At 48.5% G+C, this 25,749-nt stretch overlaps 1 protein-coding gene across 1 annotated transcript in view; it reads right to left on the minus strand.

Moving 5' to 3' along the window:
* The window catches only part of Tap42 (immunoglobulin binding protein Tap42), a 98,432-nt gene that overhangs the window by 18,708 nt on the left and 53,975 nt on the right, over positions 1-25,749 (minus strand). The window contains exon 8 of the mRNA XM_037423543.2: positions 19,193-19,341. Coding sequence (XP_037279440.2) covers positions 19,193-19,341 — 149 coding nt within the window. The remainder of the gene's footprint in view (positions 1-19,192; positions 19,342-25,749) is intronic.

Here is a 25,749-nt window from a genome sequence, read left to right on the forward strand (position 1 = left end):
TTGAGGATATTGCCGACGTCCCTGGTCCCTCAACATTATTGGCTCTTTCGTCGTGCGACGATTCCGCCATGACATTCGCAAGCCCCCTCGACGTGAACCAGGGTCTACCGTCCGCACAACGGGAACGTCTTTTGAAGCTACTTGGCTCATTTCGGGACTACTTCGCTACGACTTCGAGAGTTAACCAAACACCGCTTGCCAAGCATTGTATCATCACCGAGCCTACCGAGAGACCCATTCGACAGCATGCCTACGGAGTCTCGCAAAAAGAACAAGACGTTATACGCCAACAGGTCCAGCAGATGCTCAAGGACGATGTCATCCAGCCATCGACAGTCCCTGGGCGTCCCCTGTTGTGTTAGTAAAGAAAAAAGATGGTACCCTGCGATTTTGCGTCGACTACCGAAAGTTGAATAAGATCACGAAGAAAGACGTGTATCCTTTACCACGAATAGACGACTCGCTGGACCGCATTCGCTATGCTCGCTACTTTTCTTCCATGGATATACGCAGCGGCTATTGGAAAATATCTGTTGATAAGCGCGACCGCGAAAAGACCGCCTTCATTACTCCTGACGGACTCTACGAGTTCAAGGTCCTTCCCTTCGGCTTATGCTCGGCGCCAGCTACTTTTCAAAAAATGATGGACACGGTTCTTTCTGGGCTAAAATGGCAATCGTGTCTTGCCTACCTTGACGATGTGGTCTTCTCGGACACGTTTGAGCAGCAGTCCAGCGCTTACAGGCAGTTCTTCAGGCGATTCGAACAGCTGGACTTTCTCTCAAACCTGAGAAATGCCACTTTGCATTCGAGGAACTGAAATTTCTTGGTCACGTTGTCAGCCATGCTGGTATACACCCAGACCCTGAGAAAACGAAAGCTGTTGCCTTATTTCCTGTCCCAACGAACAAGCGCGACCTCCGTCGATTTCTGGGACTCTGCGCATATTACAGACGCTTCGTCAAAGGCTTTTCTAAAATCGCTGAACCGCCAAATGAACTTACGAAAGACAGTGTACCGTTCGTTTGGGGTCATGATCAGCATCATGCCTTTGACACGCTACGAAACCATCTCCAAGCCCCACCTGTACTCGGTCACTTTGACGATAACGCTGCCCCAGAGCTACACACGAATGCCAGCAACGTCGGACTTGAAGCTGTACTGGTTCAATGGCAAAATGGCGTAGAGCGCGTGATTGCCTATGCAAGTCGAACACTATCATCTGCAGAGAAAAACTACTCTGCAACAAAAAAAGAATGCTTAGCCGTTGTTTGGGCTATAACAAAGTTTCGCCCTTATTTATATGGTCGACCATTTAGGGTAGTTAGCGACCACCATTCTTTATGGTGGCTCACCAACCTCAAAGACCCTTCCGATCGTCTAGCACGCTGGGGCCTTCGGCTGCAAGAATTTGACGTTACAGTCATTCACAAGTCAGGACGCAAACACAATGATGCTGACTGTCTCTCACGTGTGGCAATTGGAAGTACGAACATGGACGTTGAAGAGGACGATACATTCCTTTCCTCTGTGTCAGCAACCGACTTGGCTCAACAACAACGCGACGACATGGAGCTAAGCCCGCTGATTGACTACCTCAAAGGCCGAAAATGCAGCCTTCCTCAAAACTTCGCACGTTCGCTGGCCTCGTCCTGCATCAGGAATGGAGTCCTCTATAAGAAAAATTTCGACCATACCCAGGCTACTTACCTACTGGTTGCGCCGACCTTGCTTCGGGACGATATTTTACATGCTTGTCACGACGAACCATCATCCGGACACCTTGGCTACACGCGCACATTGGAAAGAATTCGCCCGTCATACTACTGGCCCCGCCTCGCGAAGACAGTGAAGCAGTACGTACACACATGCCGCGACTGCCAACGCCGTAAGACTCCACCTGTCGCACCAGGACTACTACAGCCTATCGCCACGCCGAAGACACCATTCCATCAAATTGGCATTGACTTGCTCGGCTCATTTCCCACCTCTTCATCTGGAAACCGGTGGATTGTGGTTGCAATGAGCAATTGTGGTTGCCACCGATAATTTAACGCGTTACAGCAAAACAAAGGCCCTGCCCAAAGCTACCGCAGCCGAAATCGCACAGTTTTTCGTCACCAGCATCGTACTTCGTCCCGGAGCGCCAGCTGTGATAATTACTGATCGTGGTACAGCTTTCACCGCAGAGATGCTTCAAGAAGTGCTGAGACTAAGTGGTACAGAACATCGGAAAACCACGGGTTATCACCCCCAAACAAACGGACTCTCTGAACGGCTGAACAAGACCACTGCAGATATGCTGTCAATGTATGTGGCCGTTGATCACAAGAACTGGGTTGATATACTCCCTTACGTAACTTTTGCTTACAATACAGCAGTTCAAGAGAGTACAGGTTTCACCTCATTTCGCTTAGTTCATGGTCGAGAGGTCACTACAATGCTCGACGCAACGCTCCTTCCCAACAACCTGAGCATGTTCAACGCGGACGCTCCATTGTTCGCTTAACGTGCCAAGGAGGCCCGTCACCTCGCCCGACGCCGTATTCAGGCTCGCCAAACTGCCGACGCAGACCGCTACAACCTTACACACCGAGAGGTTACCTTCCAACTAGGCGATGAAGTTTGGGTGTGGACTCCCATCCGACAGCGTGGTCACTCTGAAAAGTTGCTCCAGCGCTACTTCGGCCCTTACAAAGTTCTGCGCCGACTCAGTGACGTTACGTATGAAGTCCTCCCTGCTGAAGACGTTCCCTTCGATTTCCAAAAAGTGATGTGGTGCACGTATCAAGGCTCAAGCCTTATTTCTCGTGTCATCCATCGAACGTGGACTAACTTACCATGCAATGACTATTTTTTTTTGTCACTTTTGTTTCTTTTTGACTGTCTTGTGTCCTAACTCCTTTTTTTATTGAGTACTTCTATGACGCCAGCCCATTTTTTTTCCTTACGACGGAGTTGTTGGATTCCATGGTAGCATCTTTTCTTTATCATTTTTTTTCTCAACGCTTATTACCAGCATCGAGCCGATGCTTTTCGAGGAGAGGGAATAATGTCACAGGTAATGGGTATGAGTCATCAACTGTAGGTGGAATCCCTTGGAAGTGAAGAAAGAAGAGGGTTTTAGCTTCCTGGTCTGAGGGCAAGCAAGACGTCGATTCGTCGCTGTCTGTTATTACGTTCGCGGCAATACGGATACACTTATTTGTTCATTGTGAACACTTCGAAATTTTCAGTAACTTAAATTCGAATCGAAGTGAATTCGAATGCTGTACTATTTGTTCTATAATGTAAATGCAAGGTCAAAAGCGGTATCAGCATCGGTACAGAAGCAGCAAGAGCTGGCCGAGTATACGGGCAGCGTCGCAGTCTTAGATCGTGCCTCACGCCGTGTCGATGTCGCTGCAGTAGTGGGCATTCCTCTTCACTACACTTTGTCCCCCGTCGGAAAAGGAGCCATCCTGGCGACTCACGGTGAACAGAGTACGAGCGAATCGTAATAAGGTTTCAATCGCTGTACGTGAACAGTTTCACGAACCCAAAAGCGCTGGTCTGTGGATGGCGTAACGGGTTCGACGATGTAGTTAACTGGTGAAGTCTGCGAGACGATGTGGTAGGGTCCCTGGTATTTTGAAACAAGCTTCGAGGAAAGGCCTGTAGGCACAGCGGGAACCCAAAGCCACACAAAAGTGTTCGGAACGAAGTTAGGATACGGCTGGTTATCGTCACATCGAGATTTTTGTCTCCATTGGTTGACAATTGTAAATGACTGGGCGAGCTTACGGCATTCCTCAGCACGGCGGGCAGCTTCAGAGATAGGCGTAGACTCGGAGGAATCTGGGTGGTAGGGTAGAATGGTAGCTAGTGTGGTGAAAGGATCTCGGCCATATAACAGGAAAAATGGCGAAAAGCCCGTAGTTGCCTGTGGAGCAGTGTTATATGCGTACGTCACAAAAGGCAGAATGAGGTCACAATCAGATTGGTCTGAGCCAACATACTTATATATCATGTCTCCTAGGGTACGGTTGAATCTTTCCGTCAATCCATTCGTCTGCGGATTGGAGGCGGTGGTAGTCCGGTGAATGATACGGCATTCGGCAAGGAGTGCGTTGACGACTTCAGAGAGAAATACACGTCCTCTGTCGCTGAAAAGTTCACGCGGTGCGCCGTGACGGAGAATGAAGTTCCGCAGGAGAAAAGAAGATACGTCGCATGCTGTGGCAGCAGGCAAAGCGGCTGTTTCTGCGTATCACGTCAAATAGTCGACAGTGACAACAATCCAACGGTTTCCGGAAGCCGTGAATGGAAGAGGCCCGTACAGATCGATTCCAATGCGGTCAAAAGGCCTGGCTGGGCAAGGGATTGGCTGGATCGAACCAGAGGTATAATGAGGCAGAGCTTTCCATCGTTGGCACTATGGGCATGACTGAATGTACTTGCGCAAAAAGGTGTACATGCCTCGCCAATAAAACCGGGAGGAAAGCCGAGCGTATGTTTTGAAGATGCCCGCATGTGCGCACTGAGGGTCAGCGTGGAAAGGTGAACATATTGAAGCACGAAGATGGCGAGCTATGACCAGTAACCACTTTCGACCGTCAGACTTGTGATTCCTGCGATAAAGGAGGCCATCGCGGACCTCAAAGTGAGCCGCTCGACAGCGCAACGTTCGAGAAGATGAAGAAGTCGACGGATCTGAAAGGAATCGCAGAAAAGAGCTGTTCCAGTCATCCTTACGTTGCTCAGACGCTATGTCACAGTTTTCTGGGAACGCAACCATTTTGTCCACGGCAGATAAACATGCAGAGGTTTCGGAGGACACAGGTGAGCGTGATAGAGCATCGGCATCAGTATCACGTCGGCCAGAACTGTACACAACTCGCATGTCAAACTCTTGCAACCGCAAAGCCTAACGAGCTAAACGGCCGGAGGGGTCCTTCAACATGGATAACCAACAAAGCGCATGGTAATCGGTGACTACGTCAAAGGGGCGGCCATATAGGTACGGTCTAAATTTACCTAGAGCCCATAAAATTGCCAGACACTCCTCTGTCACAGAATAGTTCTTCTCCGCTTTGGTGAGGGTACAGCTTGCATATGCGACTACGTACTCCTGGAATCCTGATTTGCGCTGCACGAGCACGGCGCCAAGTTCAACATCGCTGGTATTTCTGTGTAGCTCCGTTGGAGCTGTTGGGTCAAAGTGACGCAAGATTGGCGGCGAGGTTAACAGGCGGCGAGGTTAACAGGCGGCCTAACTTTTCGAAAGCATCGTCACAGGCGGGTGACCAAGCGTAACTTTTCGAGTCACTGCGTAGAAGTTGAGTCAAGGGGGGGTGATCATCGCAACATTCCGAATAAAGCGGCAGAAATACAAGCAGAGGCCAAGAAAGCTGCCAGATCCTTTAGAGACGCAGGTTTAGGGAACTCTACAACTGCCCGAAGCTTGGCGGTGTCAGGAAGAATACCCTCTTTAGATACAACATGACCGAGGATGGTGAGCTGACTTGCGCCGAAGAAGCATTTCTTCAGGTTGAGCTGAACGCCGGCATCAGTTAGGCACTGCAGCACTTCATCTAGCCTGCGGAGATGCTTTGGAAAATTCGGTGAAAATATAACCACGTCATCCAAGTAGCACAGGCATGTTTTCCACTTCAGGCCACGCAAAAGATTGTCCATCATCCACTCGAATGTTGCAGGTGCGTTGCAAAGACCAAAAGGCATGACACAGAATTCGCAAAGGCCATCAGGTGTGACAAAGGCCGTCTTAGGCTGATCTTCAGGTGCCGGAGAGACTTGCCAGTAGCCACTCCGTAAGTCGATAGAAGAGAAGAACTTCGCACCTTGGAGGCAGTCAAGGGCATCGTCGATTCTCGGTAACGGGTAAACGTCCTTCTGAGTTATTTTGTTAAGATGACGGTAGTCAACACAGAGGTTAATTGACCCGTCATTCTTCTTAACGAGAACGACTGGAGATGCCCAGGGGCTATTCGAAGGTTGGATGACGCCACACTTGAGCATGTCAGCTACTTGGTCATCGATAACCTGGCGCTTGGCTGCGGAGACGCAATAGGATCTTTGACGCAGTGGCGAATTGGTACCCGTGTTGATGCGGTGACACACAGCTGACGTGCGGCCAAGGGGAGTATGCTGGCAGTCAAAGAACGGAACTTGTTCAGCAGTCGTAGAAACTGAGCACGTTGCGAAACGGTTAACGTGTCGACGATGGAGCTGCTCAGTACGTCAGGCCTAGTAGTCTGCGGCGAAGAGGCACAGGTCACTCTGGCGACTTCGTGTTCGGCGGAAGGACCAGTCGACATGTCGATAATTGCAGAAGGGTCGAGACTGTAAGCACACCCGATTCACTCACCACGAAATAGTGTTACAGGTCATGACAAGAGGTTCGAGATGAGCAGTCTGCTGACGCCGTCATGAAGTTCTAGAAGGGCATAAGGTAGCGGCGAACACTTGCGACAAACGAAAAGACCAGATGGCGTGAAAAGGGCACTAGACTCGGCGAGCAAGTTGCAAGACACCATGGTAAGGGCAAAAGAGTGCGGCGGTATGATGACGTCTTCAGCAACAAATAGTTTGTCCCCGGCTTCATGAGCATCATATAATGGAGCGTCGTCAAACACTTCAAATGCCACCTCAGCGCGAGAGCAGTCGATGACGGCCTTATTAGCGGAGAGAAAATCCCAGCCCAAATGAGGTCATGGGAGCAGGAATCCAACACTAGCAATTCAACGACATAAATGAGGCCATCAATCGCGATACGAGCAGTACAGGCAGCGGCCGGTGTGACGTGATCTGCGCTGGCTGTACGAAGTGATCTACTTGCCAGTGGCATCATAACTTTTTTGAGCAAGCGGCAGAGTCTAGTACTAATCACTGAAACTGCGGCACCAGTGTCGACAAGATAGAGTGCAGCGACGCCGTCCACATGTACGTCCAGAACATTCGTTGTTGAAGTGAGAGACCTTGGTCTTTTCGCTGGCAACACAGTTCCTGCCTCTGGAACTGCGGTAATTAGTTTTCCTGCTGCGGCGATGAAGGACGACGACGCATCAGCGATGGCGAGCAGCGTCGAGGTGATGGCGAGCGGCAGTTAACAGGAGGGCGGTGGTCGGCGTACAATGACGTCTGGTCGGGGGGCTGAGAGCCTGTGAACGAAGGGCGCGGTGGCACATAAAGGGCAGGTTCGAAGGTCTTGTCGTAGCTCTGGCGGTAGACAGGGACGCCCCAACGGCAGTATCGCGCTATGTGACCAGGTAGCCCACAGGCAAAGCATATGGAGCGATTGTCGAGTGTACGCCATTGTCCACTACTCTGGACGGACCTTGGATGAGCGAACCGAGGAGTGGGTCGCAGCGGCACGGCTGAGGGTAGTGACTTAAAAGTCTGAAGAGGTGGTCGAGCCGCCACTTCAGCATAGCTTAGAGGTGCATTTACCTCGGCACAGGCAACAGGGCTCGGCAATAGGGAAGTGTCACGGGCAGATGGCAGCGCCGCACACACTTGCTCCTGGATGACCTGGCGAATGTTTGCTAGCAGAGGTTACGATGGTTGGCCGGCTGTTGATAGCAGTGATAGCTGACGAGTGACGTCAGCACGAACGAACTCCTTGATCTGCGATAGCAGCGACTGAAAGTCAGATGTGGTGGTCAGGCTTGAGAGGGTGTTATCCGGGACATTAGGGCGTCGCGTGAGAAGGCGCTGTCGTCGCAGCTCGTCGAAACTCTGACACAACTCAATGACCTCAGAGACAGTGACAGGGTTTTGTGGACTTGTGGACTTGTGCCTTGTGGACTTGTGGACTTCTCGCCTGATTGATTGATTTGTGGGGTTTAACATCCCAAAACCACCATATGATTATGAGAGACGCCGTAGTGGAGGGCTCCGGAAATTTCGACCACCTGGGATTCTTTAACGTGCACCCAAATCTGAGCACACGGGCCTACAACATTTCCGCCTCCATCGGAAATGCAGCCGCCGCAGCCAGGATTCGAACCCGCGACCTACGGGTCAGCAGCCGAGTACCTTAGCCACTAGGCCACCACGGCGGGGCATACTTCTCACCTCGTTCCTGATAATTCCTCCTTCGGGAGTTGAAAAGAGCATTGACCCGCAAGTAGCGATAAAAATCGTGACTGGCACTTGAAGCTACATAAAGCAAAGCACCGCCGTAAACTTTTTTTGTGGGGCAAGTGACCAGACTTCGGGTGCGTCACGATGGCTGACAATGGCATGCGGTGCCTTGATGAATTCTGCGAGTTATCAGTGTTTCCGAAAACCATCTCGAACAATGAGCAATTTAATCTGTGCACATGACTACGAAGCTGTTTCTGACTGCATCGATGCTGAATATCATGGCTGCCGTTGCTGTTGATGCAGAAGTGTACTCGTGCGGTTACAAATATGCCTTCGTTGCCGCCGCTAACCAACCGTTTGCCGCGCTACAAGCCTTGCATCGCCGTTCTGTGTCAATCAATGCTACTCTGGCCGAAGAAGCTGAGTTCGCTTATTTGAAATGCTTCGAAGATAGCTGGTACTTGACGTTGCGCAAGAACGAAGACAAGTTAACGGACTATTTCATGCAAAATGAGGTGTGGTAGCTAGCAGTTCCCACCTTGTTCATTATACTGTGAGCGAATCATTATATACCGCTTGTAACGATTTCCGAGGCCTGAAATGCTTTAAAGTATGAGGCCAAGTGTAAAAAGCGAATTTTTTTCTCAACCTGCCTGCCTGCCTGAAATGCTTTAAAGTATGAGGCCAAGTGTAAAAAGCAAATTTTTTTCTCAACCTGCCTGCCTATGAGGCCAAGTGTAAAAAGCGAATTTTTTTTTCAACCCGCCCGCCCGCCCGCCCGCCCGCCCGCCCGCCCGCCCGCCTGCCTGCCTGCCTGCCTGCCTGCCTGCCTGCCTGCCCGCCCATACATACCCAGGGGCGGGTATGTGCCGCTGATGCGCCACCGGTAATTGACACACAGTATCTACACAGGAACGACGTGAACACACATGGACAATTTTACCGCGCGAGCGCCAACAAAAACCCGACACTGGTAATGTGGACCCAATGAATTAAAAGAATAAATGTCAGGGTCCCAGCTGGAATCGAACCCAAGCATTCTGCGTGGCAATGAAGCATTTTACCACAGAGCTACGCCAGGTCTCGAAACTACTTTTCGAATAGATGCCAATCTTCCCAAGCACTGAGCGCAGAAACTGCTGTGTGCTCATGCCTTCCCAAGCATGAGCGCGGAAACCGGAAACAGGGCGCTGTTCGTTGCTGGCGGGAAGGTTAACGACGGGGTGCAGCTGGCAGCAGTGAAACTGCATCCCTGCCGTGAAACTGCATCCCTGCCGCAAAACTGCTTCCCGAAACACTTATTTTAACCAGAGATATAATTGTTGATTATCTTCGCCACAGAGATAGAAGAAAATAAATATATTTTTACTATTCATATGGCCTTGTAAAGGTGCACAAACTAGGAGTTTGACGTATTTTTACCACGCGCACACAATTTTAGTGTTCTTAAGATAGAATCAGCCTCACAATGCAGTTTTAGCTGTGCTTTCTTCCCCCCCCCCCCCCCCTTCCTTCCCTATCATGGTGGATGTTCCAGCTGACAAAGGCTGGAATGGTCAACAAAAAACTGCTAGTCATATTAAGCACCAACGAAAAAAAAGTATGCAACCGAGTACGCACTTCGTTTTTTTTTTTTTTTTAGAACTGTCTGTACCAATTGTTGTCAATTTGGTAAACATACCCATTTTATTGAGCTCTCTACGCACGCAGAAAGCAGCTCCGACAAAGTTGCTTGAAAATCAGCGCGTCATTTGCTTAGGTGTGTGCAGGCGGAAGGGAGGTGGACACCGCTGTCCTGACAAAGAAGGAGGGAGGGCGCTAAGTCTACACAATCATTAGATTAATAGGGAGGAAGCTGCTGCGATTAATCTCCGCCCTCCTACAAGGTGGATGTTTCAGCTGGCAAAGGCTGTAATGGTCATAGTAACTGCCAAACAGCTAAAGCAACAAGGAAAAATACAGTCGAACCCGCTACAACAAACGGCGCTTCAACGAAATTTCCGCCACAACGAAAAATTCTCGTTTCCCCATCAGCAGTCCATAGGAGTCGATGCATAAAAAGTTGGCAGGTGCCACGTACAGTAGGAATCAATGATATGCGAAGCACGAATGAGAAAGGTTGATATGTCACTTTAAAATCAGCACAACATCATAAGGTGGAGGTAAATGATGCCGTACATAAGTTCTGTGTGCTGATTATCATGTTTGGATGTGTCGTTTACCTTCATCATCTGTTCGCGTCATGTGATACGAAATTTAGTATATGTAGAGCTAGCGAAACGATCGCAAGCACGCTATGACCGTGGTATGTTGTCATGTTTTTACATGACACGGGTGTCATGATTATGATATTTGCACCAGTCATATACTTTCGTCATCTATTGCCGTCACATAACACGAAATTTAGTATACATAAAGCTAGCAAAATGGCCGCGAGCGTATCATGAAGGGCCCAATATAATCCAATGTACCGTATTTACTCGCATAATCGTGGCACTTTTTTTGGGGGGAAAACAGATGCAAAGTTGGGGGGTGCGAGAACTATGGGGGAAAACTTTCCACGGCCTTTCCACGGCCTGTAAACAGGAAAATTGTTTCCTGTTTATGTAAAACATATTCTGAATGTATATCATGTAGAAATAAGCTATGTAACTAAATAAGATATGTATAATGTCACTTATTTGTATATGTATGTTACTGATGTGTGAATATGTGTAATATGGCACTGATGCAGACTGTATCAGGAGGTCAAGACCTCGTCAGGCTATTTAGCCTTTAGTCTTTGCCTCCCACAGGGAAGTTTTTGTATTTTTTTTTTCTTCTTTCCTGCAAATAAACTTTGAAACTTTGAAACTTTGAAACAAACACGTACAGAGCGAAAAAGAAAAAGAAGTGGCTGTAAATCGGGATTCTCACACCAGCAACTAACAGCAAGCTTTGAGAAGTACTACTTAAAACTTACCTAAAAAATAAAAGCATAGGTTCAACACAAGGGAAGATTTATTTGAGACACAAAAAGTGGAAATAGTCGAGAATTAGAATACCATACGCAAAGCATATGGCGTAGCAGTAGCGTTCATCACTAAACGGGAGCCCTCAAAAGCTAAGAGTAAAATGTTAGTATTGGGCTGATGGCTATCTAATAGAATCGTCCGCAGTTTCTTTTTGAATAAATGAAGTTTACCATCAATCCCAGTCGTATGTTCACGGCAGGTACAACGCATCTCGGTGGCTTTCAGCTGCCGTCACCAGTAGCGAACACAAAACTCGTCGACTCCAAAGGACCTACCGGCGGCCCTGTTGCCGTTGTTTAGTACATGATCAATAACTTTCAACTTGAAAGCAGCCGTGTAGCTTCAGTATCGCCCTATAACATCACAAGATTACAGACACAACATACACAACATGCCGCAATGCACACTAGCTGCTTTGGCTTGGATTGGATTGAATTTCCGTGCAATAATAGTACGCTTGATGCTTCAGAGATGGCGCCAGATGGAGCGTGCTATCCTCATCAACGGCTGGAACGAGCAGATGACATTATTGCGGCGATTTTCGAGGGTGCGATAATTACGAAAAAAAAAATAGTATTTTTGTTGGGCGATGTGGGGGGGGGGGTGCGAGAATTATGCGAGTGCAAGGATTACGCGAGTAAATACTGTAGCATTGTCGCAAGCGCACGCTGGGCACAGCGACGCTATGTTAGCAAAACGCGAGCACTCTATAGTCCGATGCCAGCGTCCGTCGGCGCGGCCCGAAGGCAAGAGGCACGAAATGCGACATGCTGCGTTTCATGCCAATGCGTTACCCCGACAACACTGCGTCTCCCTCTTTTCGTGATGGAGGGGCGCCCGGACATGCTGAAACATGCATGCGTCAAAGCAACGCAGTACGGGCCTGTGAGTATATGGAGGACCGGTGCCTGGCGTGCCAACGCCGGCGTGACCCGACGAAATGAGCGACGGTGAGCACGCACACCGCGTCCCGCCGAAATGTAATTGTGCCTTCACTCCGGCATGTAGTCATGTTCTCACATGACACGCATCTCATGATTATCATGTTTGCACCAGTCACATACCTTCGTCATCCATTGATGTCACGTAATACCAAATTTGGCATATGTAAAGCTAGCAAAACGGCCGCAAGCACATCATGAGGGCAGCATGTAGTTACGATGTTACATGACACGCATCTCATGTTTATTGTGTTTGCACCAGTATCATGCCTTCGTCATCCTTTCATGTCCCGTTATACCAAATTTGGTATATGTGATGCATGCGAAACGGCTGCGAGCGCATCATGAGCGTGGCATATAGTCATGTTGTTGCATGACACGCATGTCATGATTTTCATGTTAGGGTCTGTCGCATGTGTTCTCCATGCAATCAAGCCTTACCATACCAGTTTTGCAACAGGCCATGTGAACGAAACGACCACAAGAGCTGCAGGACCATGACATGTAAATCATGACATTTATGACATACATGTCATGATTTTGATGTTATGACCAATCAGTTATGTTTGCTATGCAGTCATGTTATGCCATACCAAGTATCGATACCATTATGGAAATGGCCAGAAGAGCTAAAAGTCGTAGGCAGCTGAATGAATAGATAGATACGCGCAAAGTCGCCGAAGTTCGCTAAAAAATGCTTCGCATTTATTATTGTCGCCACAATAAACACTTTTTCTTCAGCTGTCCTGCTTCAACAAAATTTCACGATGCGATTCCAGGCTCAGATATTATTTCTATACAGAAAACTTAATCTTTAACATTTGAATGCATTTTCAGAACCTGAAAATATGTCGACGAAGTCTAAAACGCGCTTTGGCACCACCGAAGACCGCCGCTGTTCAGCAAGCATGGGCTTCGCCACTGCCCAATAGTGATGACAATGAGACTGCACTACTTTTGCCACTGGCTTGCTTTCGAGCCACATATTATCTGAAGCTGACGCTCAGTCGCTGAGTTCATGGCTTCCTTCACGCAGCTGGTGGGTGCTACCGCGAAGCAATGCCTTTTCCGATTTCAATGCTTATTTTATTCTTGCTTGGTCAGTGTGGTACCTAATCAGAGCGGCTGTTCATACGCATTATCAACACAGATAGCCCCGAGTGATAGATGATAATAATGGCATAAAATAAGGCAAAAGTCACCGCTCCACGATACCCTGCCTCCACCTCGGCATTGTCAGACACACTTTGACGGCGGACATCTGCTGGTGTTTACGTGTTAATGCAACTGTTTGGTACGTTCACGAAAGCAGTTGTAGGCGTTGTTTCAGCGTGCTTTTCACCATGGCCTCGCTATGCATGACTGATATTTGCGTCGTGACCTGCTGGAAAAGAATAGGAAGCAGTGAACACTTTTTTAATTTTAAGAATAAAAGTTCCTTTGTTTAGCTAGCTCAGATAAGCTATATTTTTTTTTTCACTACAACAAAGTTTTCGCTTCAATGAAATATTTTCCGCACCCCATGAGTTTCGTTATAGCGGGGTTCGACTGTACACAGACAATTAACAGGCTGTATCTTCTTTTTCTTTTTTTCCAACTGAGTTGTCTGCGGCAAGTGTTAATTAGGGATATGCATCCGCTTTATTGTGCTCTTCTGTGTATGCAGAAAAGAGCAGCAACAAAGTTGTTTGAAGACCAGTATGTGAAGCTTAGGTCGTATGCGGAAGGGGAGTGGCACAGCTGCCGTCCTGGAGGGGGTCCTGTAGCAATTTCGATTTTGTTTTTGCTAAGTCTCGTTGGCAATAGGGGCACAAAAAAATCGAAGTTTGCATCCAGCTATTGCTTGGCTTTTACTTATTGTTCTTCTTTTTTATTACGTTAATATAAGTACAAACATTTCATTTGTCGCAGCTTCCTAATATGTTCAATACTTATTCCTCATGTGTGCATGAATTTCAATTTATTGTCTGCTGATGCTCATTTGAACTAACTATTTATTATTTAGCTTTTATTTCCTTGAGGTATGCCTGTCTCTCTCTCTCTTTCTTTTTTCACTGTTACTCACATTCTGCACTTCAACACTTCTTCTTGCATCTTTTAACTGGTTGTCGTGCTTTGTTTTTTATGTAACAGCTATGATTATATATGAATATATCTTTATACTCAAACTCAACTGTGTGGAAAAGAATGTTAATAAACTAGGACTGAAGCCCCGAATCTTTTACACCTTCATTCCATGCGCACTATATATCCCGCTTGTATGTGCTGTTCAGATGAAGATAACCTGGCAGGATACTCTGAAGACCAATTTTTATTCCCTTGGTTTACAATTTATCGACACCCTGTGTGACGAGCACAGCGACTTTGTACCGTTGCTACAAAGCTTTGTTTAAATGATAAAACATCTGAGAGCACGAACTCAGACACGTAAATGCTGCGCGCCAGCGAGTGGTTGCGCCCTCTGGAGGCTGTATTGAAAACTCTTTCAGCTTTTTCGCCTCGTTCACTACACTAGGAAAACCTTTCTAGCCACTATCACTTAATGCCCATCATTTCGCTGTATAAAGCTTCCGTCTACACAGTCTCTTTCAAAAGATAAAAGCAAATATGTTAGACCATCCACCTTCTATGAAACCGAAACTTAAGTGCCTGTTTTGTGTGAGCCATAAAATTAGATTGATATGTAGTATTTTGTAGGTAATTTAGCAATTATCAAGTGCAGACATGCATAATGCTTGAAAGCATCGTCAGCACGTCATTTTCAATTATAAAAGTCAAAGTTCTCACTAGGTGAACATGTATAGTGGTACTTGTATTGTTCACACTGATGGGCCCGTATGTGAGCCTGTAAATCATCAAATTTCCTTTTTTTTTTCGATGTATGGCACATCCGCAATGCAAAAGCTCCCTGCCATGGCACCAAAACAAGTTAGAAAAAAAAATTGGCAGATCCTACGTACAGTGGTAATCGATGACATGCAACGCACAAATGCGATATGTTGTGTCATTTTAGAATCAGCACAACGTTACGAGGTGAAGGTAAATAATGCCGTACATGACTTCCATGTCATGATTATCATGTTTGGATGTGTCGTTCACCTTCGTCTATTTACGTGACGTGATACCAAATTTAGTATATGTGGAGCTAGCGAAACGGCCGCGAGCACGCTATGAGCGTGGTATGTTGTCAGGTTCTTACATGATACGCGTGTCAGGATTATCATGTTTGCACCGGTCATATATTTCGTCATCCATTGGCGTCACGTAACACCAAATTTGGTATATATTTGGTATATGTAGAGCTAGCAGAACGGCTGTGAGCGCACCATGAAGGGCCCAATATACTCCAATATAGCGTTGACGCGCGCACACCCTGGGCACAGCGACGCTACGTTTGCGAAACGCGAGCAGTTATAGTCCAACGCCAGGCACGATCAGCGTCCGTCGGCGCGGCCCGACGGCAACCTGCGCGAAATGCAACATGCCGCGTTTTGCACTGATGCGTTACCCGGACAACACTGCGTCTCCTTCTTTTCATGACGCAGGGACGCCGGACACGCTGAAACGCGCATGCATCGAAGCAACGAAGCACGGCGTGCGCCTGCGAGTATATATGGCAAGACCAGTGCCTGGTGTGAGGCGACAAAATGAACGCCGGTGAGCATGCGCACCGCGTCACGTCGAAATGTATTGGCGTCTTGGAGGTGGCATGTAGTCATGTTCTCACATGACACGCATCTCCTGATAATCATGTTTGCACCAGTCACATACCTTCATCGTCCATTGCAGTCACGTCTACTAGGCAACTAGGCAGAGGCCGAGTTTGGTACACGTGAAGCTAGCGAAACGGCCACGAGCGCATCATGAGCGTAGCATGCAGTCATGCTGTTACGTGACATATATCTCATGTTTATCGTGTTTGCACCGGTATCATACCACCGTCATCCATTCGCGTCCCCGTAATACCAAATTTAGTATAATTGAAACTAGCGAAACGGCCGCCAGCGCATCATGAGCATGGCATGTAGTCATGTTTTAACATGACACGCATCTCCTGATTATCATGTTTGCACCAGTCACATACCTTCGACATCCATTCACGTATATGTGACGCTAGCGAAACGGCCGCGAGCGTATCAAGAGCGTGGAATGTAGTTATGTTGTTGCATGACACGCATGTCATAATTTTTATGTTAGGGTCTGTCGCTTGTGTTGTCATGCAATCATGTCATACCATACCAGTTTTGCAACATGCCTTGTGAACGAAACCACCACAAGAGCTGCAGGACAATGAAATGTAACTCATGACATTCATGACATACATGTCATGATTTTCATGTTAGGACTAGTCAAATACGTTCTTCATACAGTCATGTTATGCCATAGCAAGTTTGGTATCGATACCATTATCGAAACGGCCAGGAGAGCTAAAAGTCATATGCGGCTAGATAGATAGATAGACAGAAACGCTCAAAGGCGCCGAAGTTCGCTAAGAAATGCTTCGAATTTAAAAAGTTCAGGCTTGCCGCTTCAGAAAAGGCACACAGTAGTAAGGTCCACAATAAAACAGACTATAGCCCAATATATATCCGACGAATATATGCAAGGATTGCTATATTGAGGTTGCCACATTAAATCACATGCTCTGGGACTGCGCCACATATCCGCAAGGTTTTAAACCCCGAACCCTTCTGCTGCGGTTGGCCGCTTCCCTGTGCAGCCCCAGCCTCGGTGACAAACTCTGGGCCGTCCAGCAGGCCCACAAGGTGGCGGTCAGGCAAGGTCTTGACATCACCACGCGGGATACCTAAGGCCCAGTCGGCGAAAGCTCTGCCGGACTTTCAATAATAAAGTAGTTACCAACCAACCATTCTCATTCGTTTCAGTTCATTGCACTGGCCAATACATTATGCCCCTGCAAAAAAAAATAAATTTTTTTCAGTGAGTAGAAGAGTTAGGAGCACTTGTTCAAGGCATACCTTTAAAGGGCCAGTCAACTGGCTTCGACTTTTTTTTTACACCCCCCAAACAAGCTCAGCAAATCGTAGAGTAGACTGCAGCGATCACACTTTCTGAATATTACAGAGCTGCGCGCCAGGCAGAGCCTCTATTTCGAAAAACAATTTCCGCGCTCCTTTTTTACGCCTGACCACCTTGCACTCCTTGCTCGCGCAGTGACGCCAACTCGATGTGACGCAGCTAGTCGATTGGTCTAAACCAGGTCTCAACAAACAGTAGTGAAGTGAACCAGAGTTCATGTTCCCACCCACAGCTACGACAGAGCTATTCAATCATATGAGTTGCGAAGCTCCCCACAGGCTCCATGTATCGAAATCTAGACACGTCATTCAGTTTTGCTGCAAATTGTTGTTGGCTGCAAATCTAGCGACTGGGCTGCGGAGAAGCATCGGCACCGGGTAAACTGTAAACAACCAGGCATCACAGAAAGCGGAAGCGCGTTGCGACTGCTCGAGTATGTGGATGACGTCAATTGCTGACATCTTCTTATGTTGCCGAAGTCACGACGACGGGCTACACCTTTCCCTCCCTCTGAAGAAGAAGGGTGGCTCCGGTTGCTAGGGGCACGCATGCCCACAGCTGTTGCTATGGGGGAGGGCGGTGGACGGATCCCGAGGAACGCATGACATAGCCCGACTAAGAATTTAAAAGTGTTTCAGTCACTTGACTTCATACTTTAGTTTAGCATTTAAATGCGTGCATTTTGTATTTCGAATTACAGATATATCAACATATTTCGCAATCCCCTTCGAGTTCTATATACAGTAAAAGCTCGTTAATTCGGATTTCACGGGACCGGAAAAACTGTTCGAATTAACCGAATGCCGAGTTAACGAATGAACAGGGAAAACAACATTTAAAATCAAGCTGCAGAAGCATACCTTTATTTGTTGAAGTATTTTGTAATTGTCGTCTCCGTTTTCGCGCAGATTCCGGCTGACATCACAATTTTTCTTAACAGTTCCAAACGGCCAACAGCACGCAAGCTGTCGGGAGTGTTCAGGCAAGCGTCCTCTAATATTAACAGCGCCTCCGAGACTTCCCGTGAGGTGCAATGAGGTCACGGCTGTATCTCCTCGCATGATTCTTCGTCGGAATCGTGGTCTTCATGGGCGCCCGTGACATTATTAATAACCTCTTGATCAGTCAAAAGACCACTCGTGGTGACACCATGATCAATCGCGATGTAGTCCTGAAAGGTCACATCTGTGGGAAGGACAGCATCGAAAGTCGGGCAGTCATCGTCGGTGGACTCGGTCGGTGGACTCTACCGCTTTTTCGGCGTTGCCATCACTGTAGCGCGTGATGATGGTGGCATGCAAATACGGTCACAATAGAAGAAAAAGAGACCTCCGCAAGAAGAGATGGTTCCGACACGACAACACAAAGGAAAATGGCGTCCGAGACGCTGAGCGGAGAAGAAAGAAGACGCCGACGTTCAGTGACGCTGCGATCGCCCCCACTAGTTGTTGATGATGGCGATGCCACTCAGGTTTCAGTTTCACTCCAGTGGTGCCAGCGCTGCTTTATCACACTTTTGTGTAGCAGCAGCCGTCAGCATTTGTCCGAATTAAGCGGTGCGGAGCCGAATTCCGACGAAATAACGAAGGTTTGGTCCCATAGATTAACATGCACTTTGGCCGGGACCATTAGAGCCGTCCGAATTCTCCGAATTTCCGAATTAGCGGGTGTCGAATTAACGAGCTTTTACTGTATCAGGAATCGGCAGTAGTGATTTGAGCATTTCCTCTGGCAGTGCTGTAGAGCGCGGAAGAACATAGGGTTCGGAGCGTCCACTGAAAAAATTCATTTTTTTGCTTTCCCTTTCTATCTGCGAGTGAATTTCTTTACATATTGCCCTTCATTTTTCTGCGTTGCATATTTTCTTGTTGACTGCGAGTCTGCAGTGATTGCCTGTTTTGGTACCATAGGTTTTTGTTCGTACGCATATGTGTCTCAGTTTGTCAGCATTAAAGTTACTACGGAATGTCTTGATGCACCATAGATTAAGGCAGTCTTTGTTTTTAGCACTGCTGTCTCTTCTTTGTACAGATCACGGCTCACAAACTCCCCCCCTCCCCTGAGTGAAGGCCAAGGCCTTCAAGGTACAGAGCAGGCAATCACACTTACGGTTTGACAGCTTCGGAACTGGAGGACTCCTGCTTGGGGTAACGCTGGGCATAGAATTCGTCAACCGTCATGCTGGGAATACTTGGGTAGCCGACGCCATACACCTGCTTCTGGATCTTGTTTCGCGTGATGATGATGGGCCGCAGTGGCTGCAAGCAGAGATTCATTCCCTCACAGTGACACAATGCCCGAGGGTGAACGTCACACGCTTGTATGCGACCTCTTCGCTTGTAATGTAATTATCTACTACCACACCACAGCCACTGCTGCTCTGTACACCGCTATACAACTCAGCACAAGGCTAAAGAGATGACAATGGCACCTGCTGAAGCCACAAGTGCCACTCGTGGCATAAAGTTATGCATATCTAATGAGCATGTTGCAATATAGGTGAGATGCGTTTCAATTGGATGCTACAAGAATGTTCACTTCCCACCCTTTGTTAAGCAGGCCCTCCAACACCGTTCTATACTCGGCGATCACTTTTCTTGACAGCACTGTGGAAGCCACGGAACCTAAGTGAATGCCTGCTATCACACCCAAAAATAGTACTAATTTCTTACTGACTGTGCTGAAATAAATGCTGCTTTATTATTCATGAAACTCAAACAGTTGCAGGAAGTTATAGGTGAAATACAGTTATTCTTATCTCTGATAGAATGCCTTTCTTTCCCATTCCCTAAACAGCACCAGTGTTGCGGAACAGGCACTTCCATTCCATTCCAATTCCTTTTTGGGGAATTGAAACTTGCCGTAAATCCATTCTTTTCAATTCCCCGAAATGAAAAATTCCATTCATATTATTCCTCAACGTAGGAAAGGCATATCTTGATAGCTTCAAGCTAATAATGGGAAGAAGATTATGTGCCGCAGTGAGTCACGCCTTTAGCAAGAGGAGCCAAGTGCGAGCTGTTCCCCCGAGCGTTGTGTTTCCTGCGTCGGTTGCTGCCGCCCGTTTTCCGCATCAGTAGACCTGCTGTGCAAGTACTACTTACGCCAATAAACGCCGTTTCAGAGTGGTGGACGTGCGGGGTAACTCAACCTGGAACTCCGCAGCAGGAAACTACCAGCCATCCCAGACATGGCTGAAGAAAACACCCAGCAAGGTACGACCCAGCCTCCGATGGTCATCGTGCCCACTGCGCTACTCGTGCGCGATCCACCTTTTTTCGACGGTACTGATGAGCAAGACGTAGAAGATTGGCTGTCGACATTTGAAAAGGTAGGCGCAAGCAACAAGTGGGACGACACATCAAAGCTGCAATATGTACCCTTCTATCTGAAAGAGGTAGCGAGTCTCTGGTTTAACAACCACCACTCGGAATTCGCCACTTGGGGTGCCCTTAAGCTACGCATTACCGATGTGTTCGGTCGCCCCGAGGTACGCAAGCTTCGCGCCGAACAGCGCCCATGGGGACGCGCACAGCTTCAGGGGGAAGGCTTCACAAGCTACATCGAGGATGTGCTCGACTTGTGCAAGCACTTTGAACCTTCAATGACAGAAGCAGACAAGATAAAACACATCTTGAAAGGGATAGACGACGACGCCTTCCAGATGCTGCTGGCCAAGGGCCCACGTACCGTGGCCGAACTGCCACTCTTTGCCAGAGCTTCGAGGAGTTGCGCAAACAACGGGTCATGACACGGCGGCCAGCGGCTACCGATGAAATTCTCGCGGCATTGAGCCTGGGTGGAGACCACAGCACAATCATGTCTGAAATCAAACGATATGTGCGCGAGGAGGCGGCCCGACAACTTTCGTGCCTGTCGTATCTGCCTGCAACGGAACCCTCTTCTGAGCGTCTCGCGCCCGCCATCAGGCAGGTAATACAGGCGCAGGTCTCTGAGGCAATGCCGTCCGTCTCTTAGACAGCACCCGTCACCGTGCCATTGACTTATGCTGCTGTTGCTGCTACTCCGCCATGACCTCCGCTTGTTCCGACTCGCCAGCCTGTAGAGCATCAATGACGCCATTTCCAGCAACACAACAGCGCTATAACGGAAACCCTTGGCGCACAGTTGACAATCGCCCGATCTGTTACTCATGCGGATATCCAGGTCACGTGGCGCACTTCTGTCGCCGGCGCTTTGCAACGGGCCCGGCAGCACCTCTGAGGTACCCTGACTACTCTTTACCGGCCCCGTACAACGCGCAACGAGAACTGCCACGTCAATGCGACCGACAATCAGTGGAACGCGACCCGTCACCAACCGAACTAGACCACCGCCCTGCTGCCGACTACCGACCATTCGGTCCCCGTCGCTCATCCTCACCACGCCGCTACCGTTCTCCGTCCCCTCTGCATCGCCGACCAAACCCTGTAGAGACGGAAAACTGACTGCCGCAGCACCGGAGGCACGAGCTGCGAAATTGTCGTATTGTACAAGTCCTCGCCCGTCCCCCACAAACGTTCTGGAAGTGTTTGTTGAAGGTCTACGAACTCTTGCGCTTGTTGATACGGGTGCCGCCGTATCTGTGATGAGTCAGAAACTCTGCCGTTCGATACGAAAAGTAATGACGCCGCCTTCCGACGTTTTGCTGAATACCGCGAGTGCGCAACCAATTCGACCAGTCGGAGCATGTACGGCGAGAGTAATCATTCAGGACGTCCTGTACCACATCGAGTTTCTTGTGTTGATCACTTGTTCTCACGACGTGATACTTGGATGGGATTTTTTGTCACGCCACCACGCCGTAATTGACTGCGCTCGCGCGCAGGTGGAATTTTCTGTGTTTTCAGATGCGCCATCTATTGACAATGAGCATACTCACCTTGGCAAGCTTCTTGTTGCTTCCGACGTTGATGTTCCTCCTCTTAGTGCCATCGTTGTCCCCGTCAATCGCACTGAATTGTCCGGCTCTACCGTGGTGTTCTCCCCATCTGACGTTTTCAGTCGCCGCCACGGTACGTCTTTGCCATACGCCGTTCTGCCACCTCACCAAGATACTTCCGGAATTGTCGTTTGCAATCCTAGCTCATGCCCTCTCACCTTAAGAGCTCACGAAACACTGGGCTATGTTCATCCTGTTGATGACAACGTTATTGTGCCTATTGAGTCCCACGACCCTGGCCAGCAACTTCAACTGAACGCCGTTACTCCTCTTTTTACGCGGGATGACTACTCCTCGGATACCTTCAATCGTTCCATCAACAGCAAGCTTCCTCCGGATCAACGGGACCAGCTAATAACCCTTCTGCATGAATTCCGAGATTCATTTGACCTCCCTCAAAAGGCACTGAGTCAAACTAACACCGTCGCTCACACAATCTACATTGGAACGCACCCTCCTTTGCGGCAACGCCCTTACCGCGTATCACCCAAGGAACGAAAAGTAATTGCAGAGCAGGTGGATGATATGCTTCAGCGCGGTGTCATCAAAGCATCTTTTAGCCCCTGGTCTTCACCTGTTGTGCTAGTGAAGAAAAAAGACGGTTCGATTAGATTTTGTGTCGACTACCGGCGACTGAACAAAATTACAAGGAAAGATGTATACCCTCTTCCCCGCATCGACGACGCTATCGACTGCCTACAAGGTGCCGAATTCTTTTCTTCGCTGGACTTACGTTCAGGTTACTGGCAGGTTCCGATGGCAGAGTGTGACCGTCCCAAAACAGCGTTCGTTACGCCGGATGGCCTATACGAATTCATGGTTATGCCATTTGGTCTGTGCAATGCACCTGAAACGTTTGAGCGAATGATGGACAGCATTTTACGCGGCCTTAAATGGCAGATATGCTTATGTTACCTCGATGATGTTATCGTATTTTCTCCCGATTTCTCTACCCACGTCGACCGTCTGCACACCATTCTTCAGTGTCTTACCAAGGCAAACCTCAAGCTTAACCTAAAGAACTGCCGCTTTGGGGCTCGCCAACTTACTATACTTGGTCACGTTGTGTCAAAGGATGGAATTAGCCCCGAACCAGACAAACTTCGAGCCGCAGCCGACTTTCCGAAGCCGACTTCACTCAAAGAACTTAGGAGCTTCATCGGCTTGTGCTCGTATTTTCGTCGTTTCATCCACAATTTTGCAACAATAATAGCCCCACTTACACAACTACTGAACGGTTCAGCTAATCTTTCTAACTGGACACCGGCATGCGATGAAGCTTTCCTTACACTGCGCCGCCTACTTACGTCCCCACCGATTCTACGCCATTACGACCCAAGTGCCCCCACTGAAGTGCACACAGATGCCAGTGGCGTTGGTCTGGGAGCAGTACTCGCGCAACGAAAGCCCGGTATTGCAGAGTACGTCGTCGCATACGCAAGCCGCGCACTCACGAAAGCAGAGATGAACTACTCCGTAACTGAAAAAGAATGCCTCGCAATCGTTCGGGCGTTAAGCAAGTTTCGTCCTTACTTGTACGGAGAGAGTTTCGACGTTGTGACCGATCACCACGCACTTTGCTGGTTGGCGTCGCTAAAAGATCTTTCAGGTCGCTTTGGACGTTGGGCTCTTCGCCTACAAGAATTCGACATTCGTGTCGTCTACCGCTCAGAACGAAAACACTCTGATGCGGACGCCCTCTCACGATCACCAGTGAGATCTAACGCAGACCTGCATTCGGACACCAACTTCTCCATCGCTCCCATTCCCGTCTCAAGCATGTCGTCTGAACAGCAGAAAGACCCATGGATAACATCTCTCCTTAACATTCTTTCGGACTCTTCAACGTCTGCATACCCACGCACTCTTCGCCACCAAGCCACACATTTCGCGATACGGGACGCATAACTATACCGCAGAAACTACCACGCGGATGGTCGTAAATGGCTCTTGGTTATACCACGCCACATGCGATCTAATGTCTGTGCGTATTTTCATGCCGACCCACAACATGCTCACGCTGGTGTGTTAAAAACATATCAGCAGATCCGCCAGCGTTACTACTGACGTGGTATGTACACTTTTGTACGAAAATACATTCGGTCTTGTTTATTATGCCGACGACCAAAGACAGCGGCCCATTCACCCGGATTATTAGAGCCTCTACCGTGTTCGGCGCGCCCTTTCGACCGCGTTGGTATCGATCTATATGGTCCTCTTCCTTACACTGCCACTGGAAATCGATGGATTATTGTCGCCGTCGACCATTTGACGAGGTATGCTGAAACAGCTCCACTACCTACGGCTGGTGCACGTGACGTAGCCAATTTCGTTTTGCGATGCTTTGTACTGCGTCACGGGGCACCACGTGAACTACTAAGTGATCGACGGCGTGTCTTTTTATCCGAAGTTGTACAACAACTCCTTCAGGCATGCCGCACGGTGCACCGCACCTCTACAGCCTACCACCCGCAGACCAACGGTCTAACTGAGCGCTTCAACCAAACGCTAGGAGACATGCTCGCCATGTATGTCAATTCCGACCAATCAAACTGGGATGTCATTCTCCCATTTGTGACCTATGCGTACAACACCGCGACGCAGTGAACCAGAGGCTTTTCGCCTTTCTTCTATATGGGCGTAAGCCATGCTCCACCCTTGACACCATTTTGCCGTATCGTCCCGACGTCTCAGAGTTCAACCCACTTTCTGAAATTATGCACCACGCTGAAGAGTGTCGTCAGTTGGCCCGATCATTCACCTCGGACAAGCAAGCATTCGAAAAAGACCGCCACGACCGCGACCAGCAAGTCGAGACTTTTGCCGTGGGCTGCTCGCTTGTCTGGCTCCGACTGCCCTTCCACTCCCCAGGTCTGTCCTCTAAGTTTGCCCCTAAGTTTCACGGTCCTTATCGCGTCGTCGAACGTCGATCTTCTGTCAAATACGTGATTGAGCCGGTCAAACCATCTACAGGCAGGCGATGCCTGGGTCGTGAGACTGTCCACGTGAGTCGTCGCAAGCCCTATCACAACCCACTCCTAACCTCGTCACCTTGACTTGCCAGGATGGCTAGTCTTCGTCGCCGGGGTGTTGTAGAGAGGAAGGAGATTATGTGCCGCAGTGGGCCACGCCTTTAGCAAGAGGTGCCAAGCGCGAGCTGTTCCCCCGAGCGTTGTGTTTCCTGCGTCGGTTGCTGCCGCCGGTTTTCCGCATCAGTAGACCTGCTGTGCAAGTACTACTTACGCCAATAAACGCCGTTTCAACTGGAACAACATGAAGCTAATGTCATCAGATGCGTAAGAACTTCAAAACTACGCTAAACACAGTACCACAGTCGAGAAATAGTAGCTTGGTGACTTATCACGTGCAGTACAACCACACTACTAGTTCCCATGAGGGCAGTTCTCCCGCTATCTATGGTATTTGCATGGTCGTCAGAATCTTCAAAAAATGTTAATAAACAGTTGGCAATGCATGCATTTACTTGTTTCGAGCACATTTTACTACTTTGCGGTGTCTCTTTAATATAGCCAGCAACTAGTAAAGCTTGAAACTTGCCATTACTAACCAGGAATGCTTTCTTGGTCTTTTTAACTAGGTAACTACTAAGCCACATACGTTGCTAGATTTTTCGTAAACACCACCGTATATCTTGTAGCAATTGTGACACTCTTGAAAAATGTTTAGACCAATCCTAACTTTGTTGATTACTTTGGAGTATAAA

The sequence above is a fragment of the Rhipicephalus microplus genome, chromosome 4, assembly GCF_043290135.1.
Source record: "Rhipicephalus microplus isolate Deutch F79 chromosome 4, USDA_Rmic, whole genome shotgun sequence".
Lineage (NCBI taxonomy): Eukaryota > Metazoa > Arthropoda > Arachnida > Ixodida > Ixodidae > Rhipicephalus > Rhipicephalus microplus.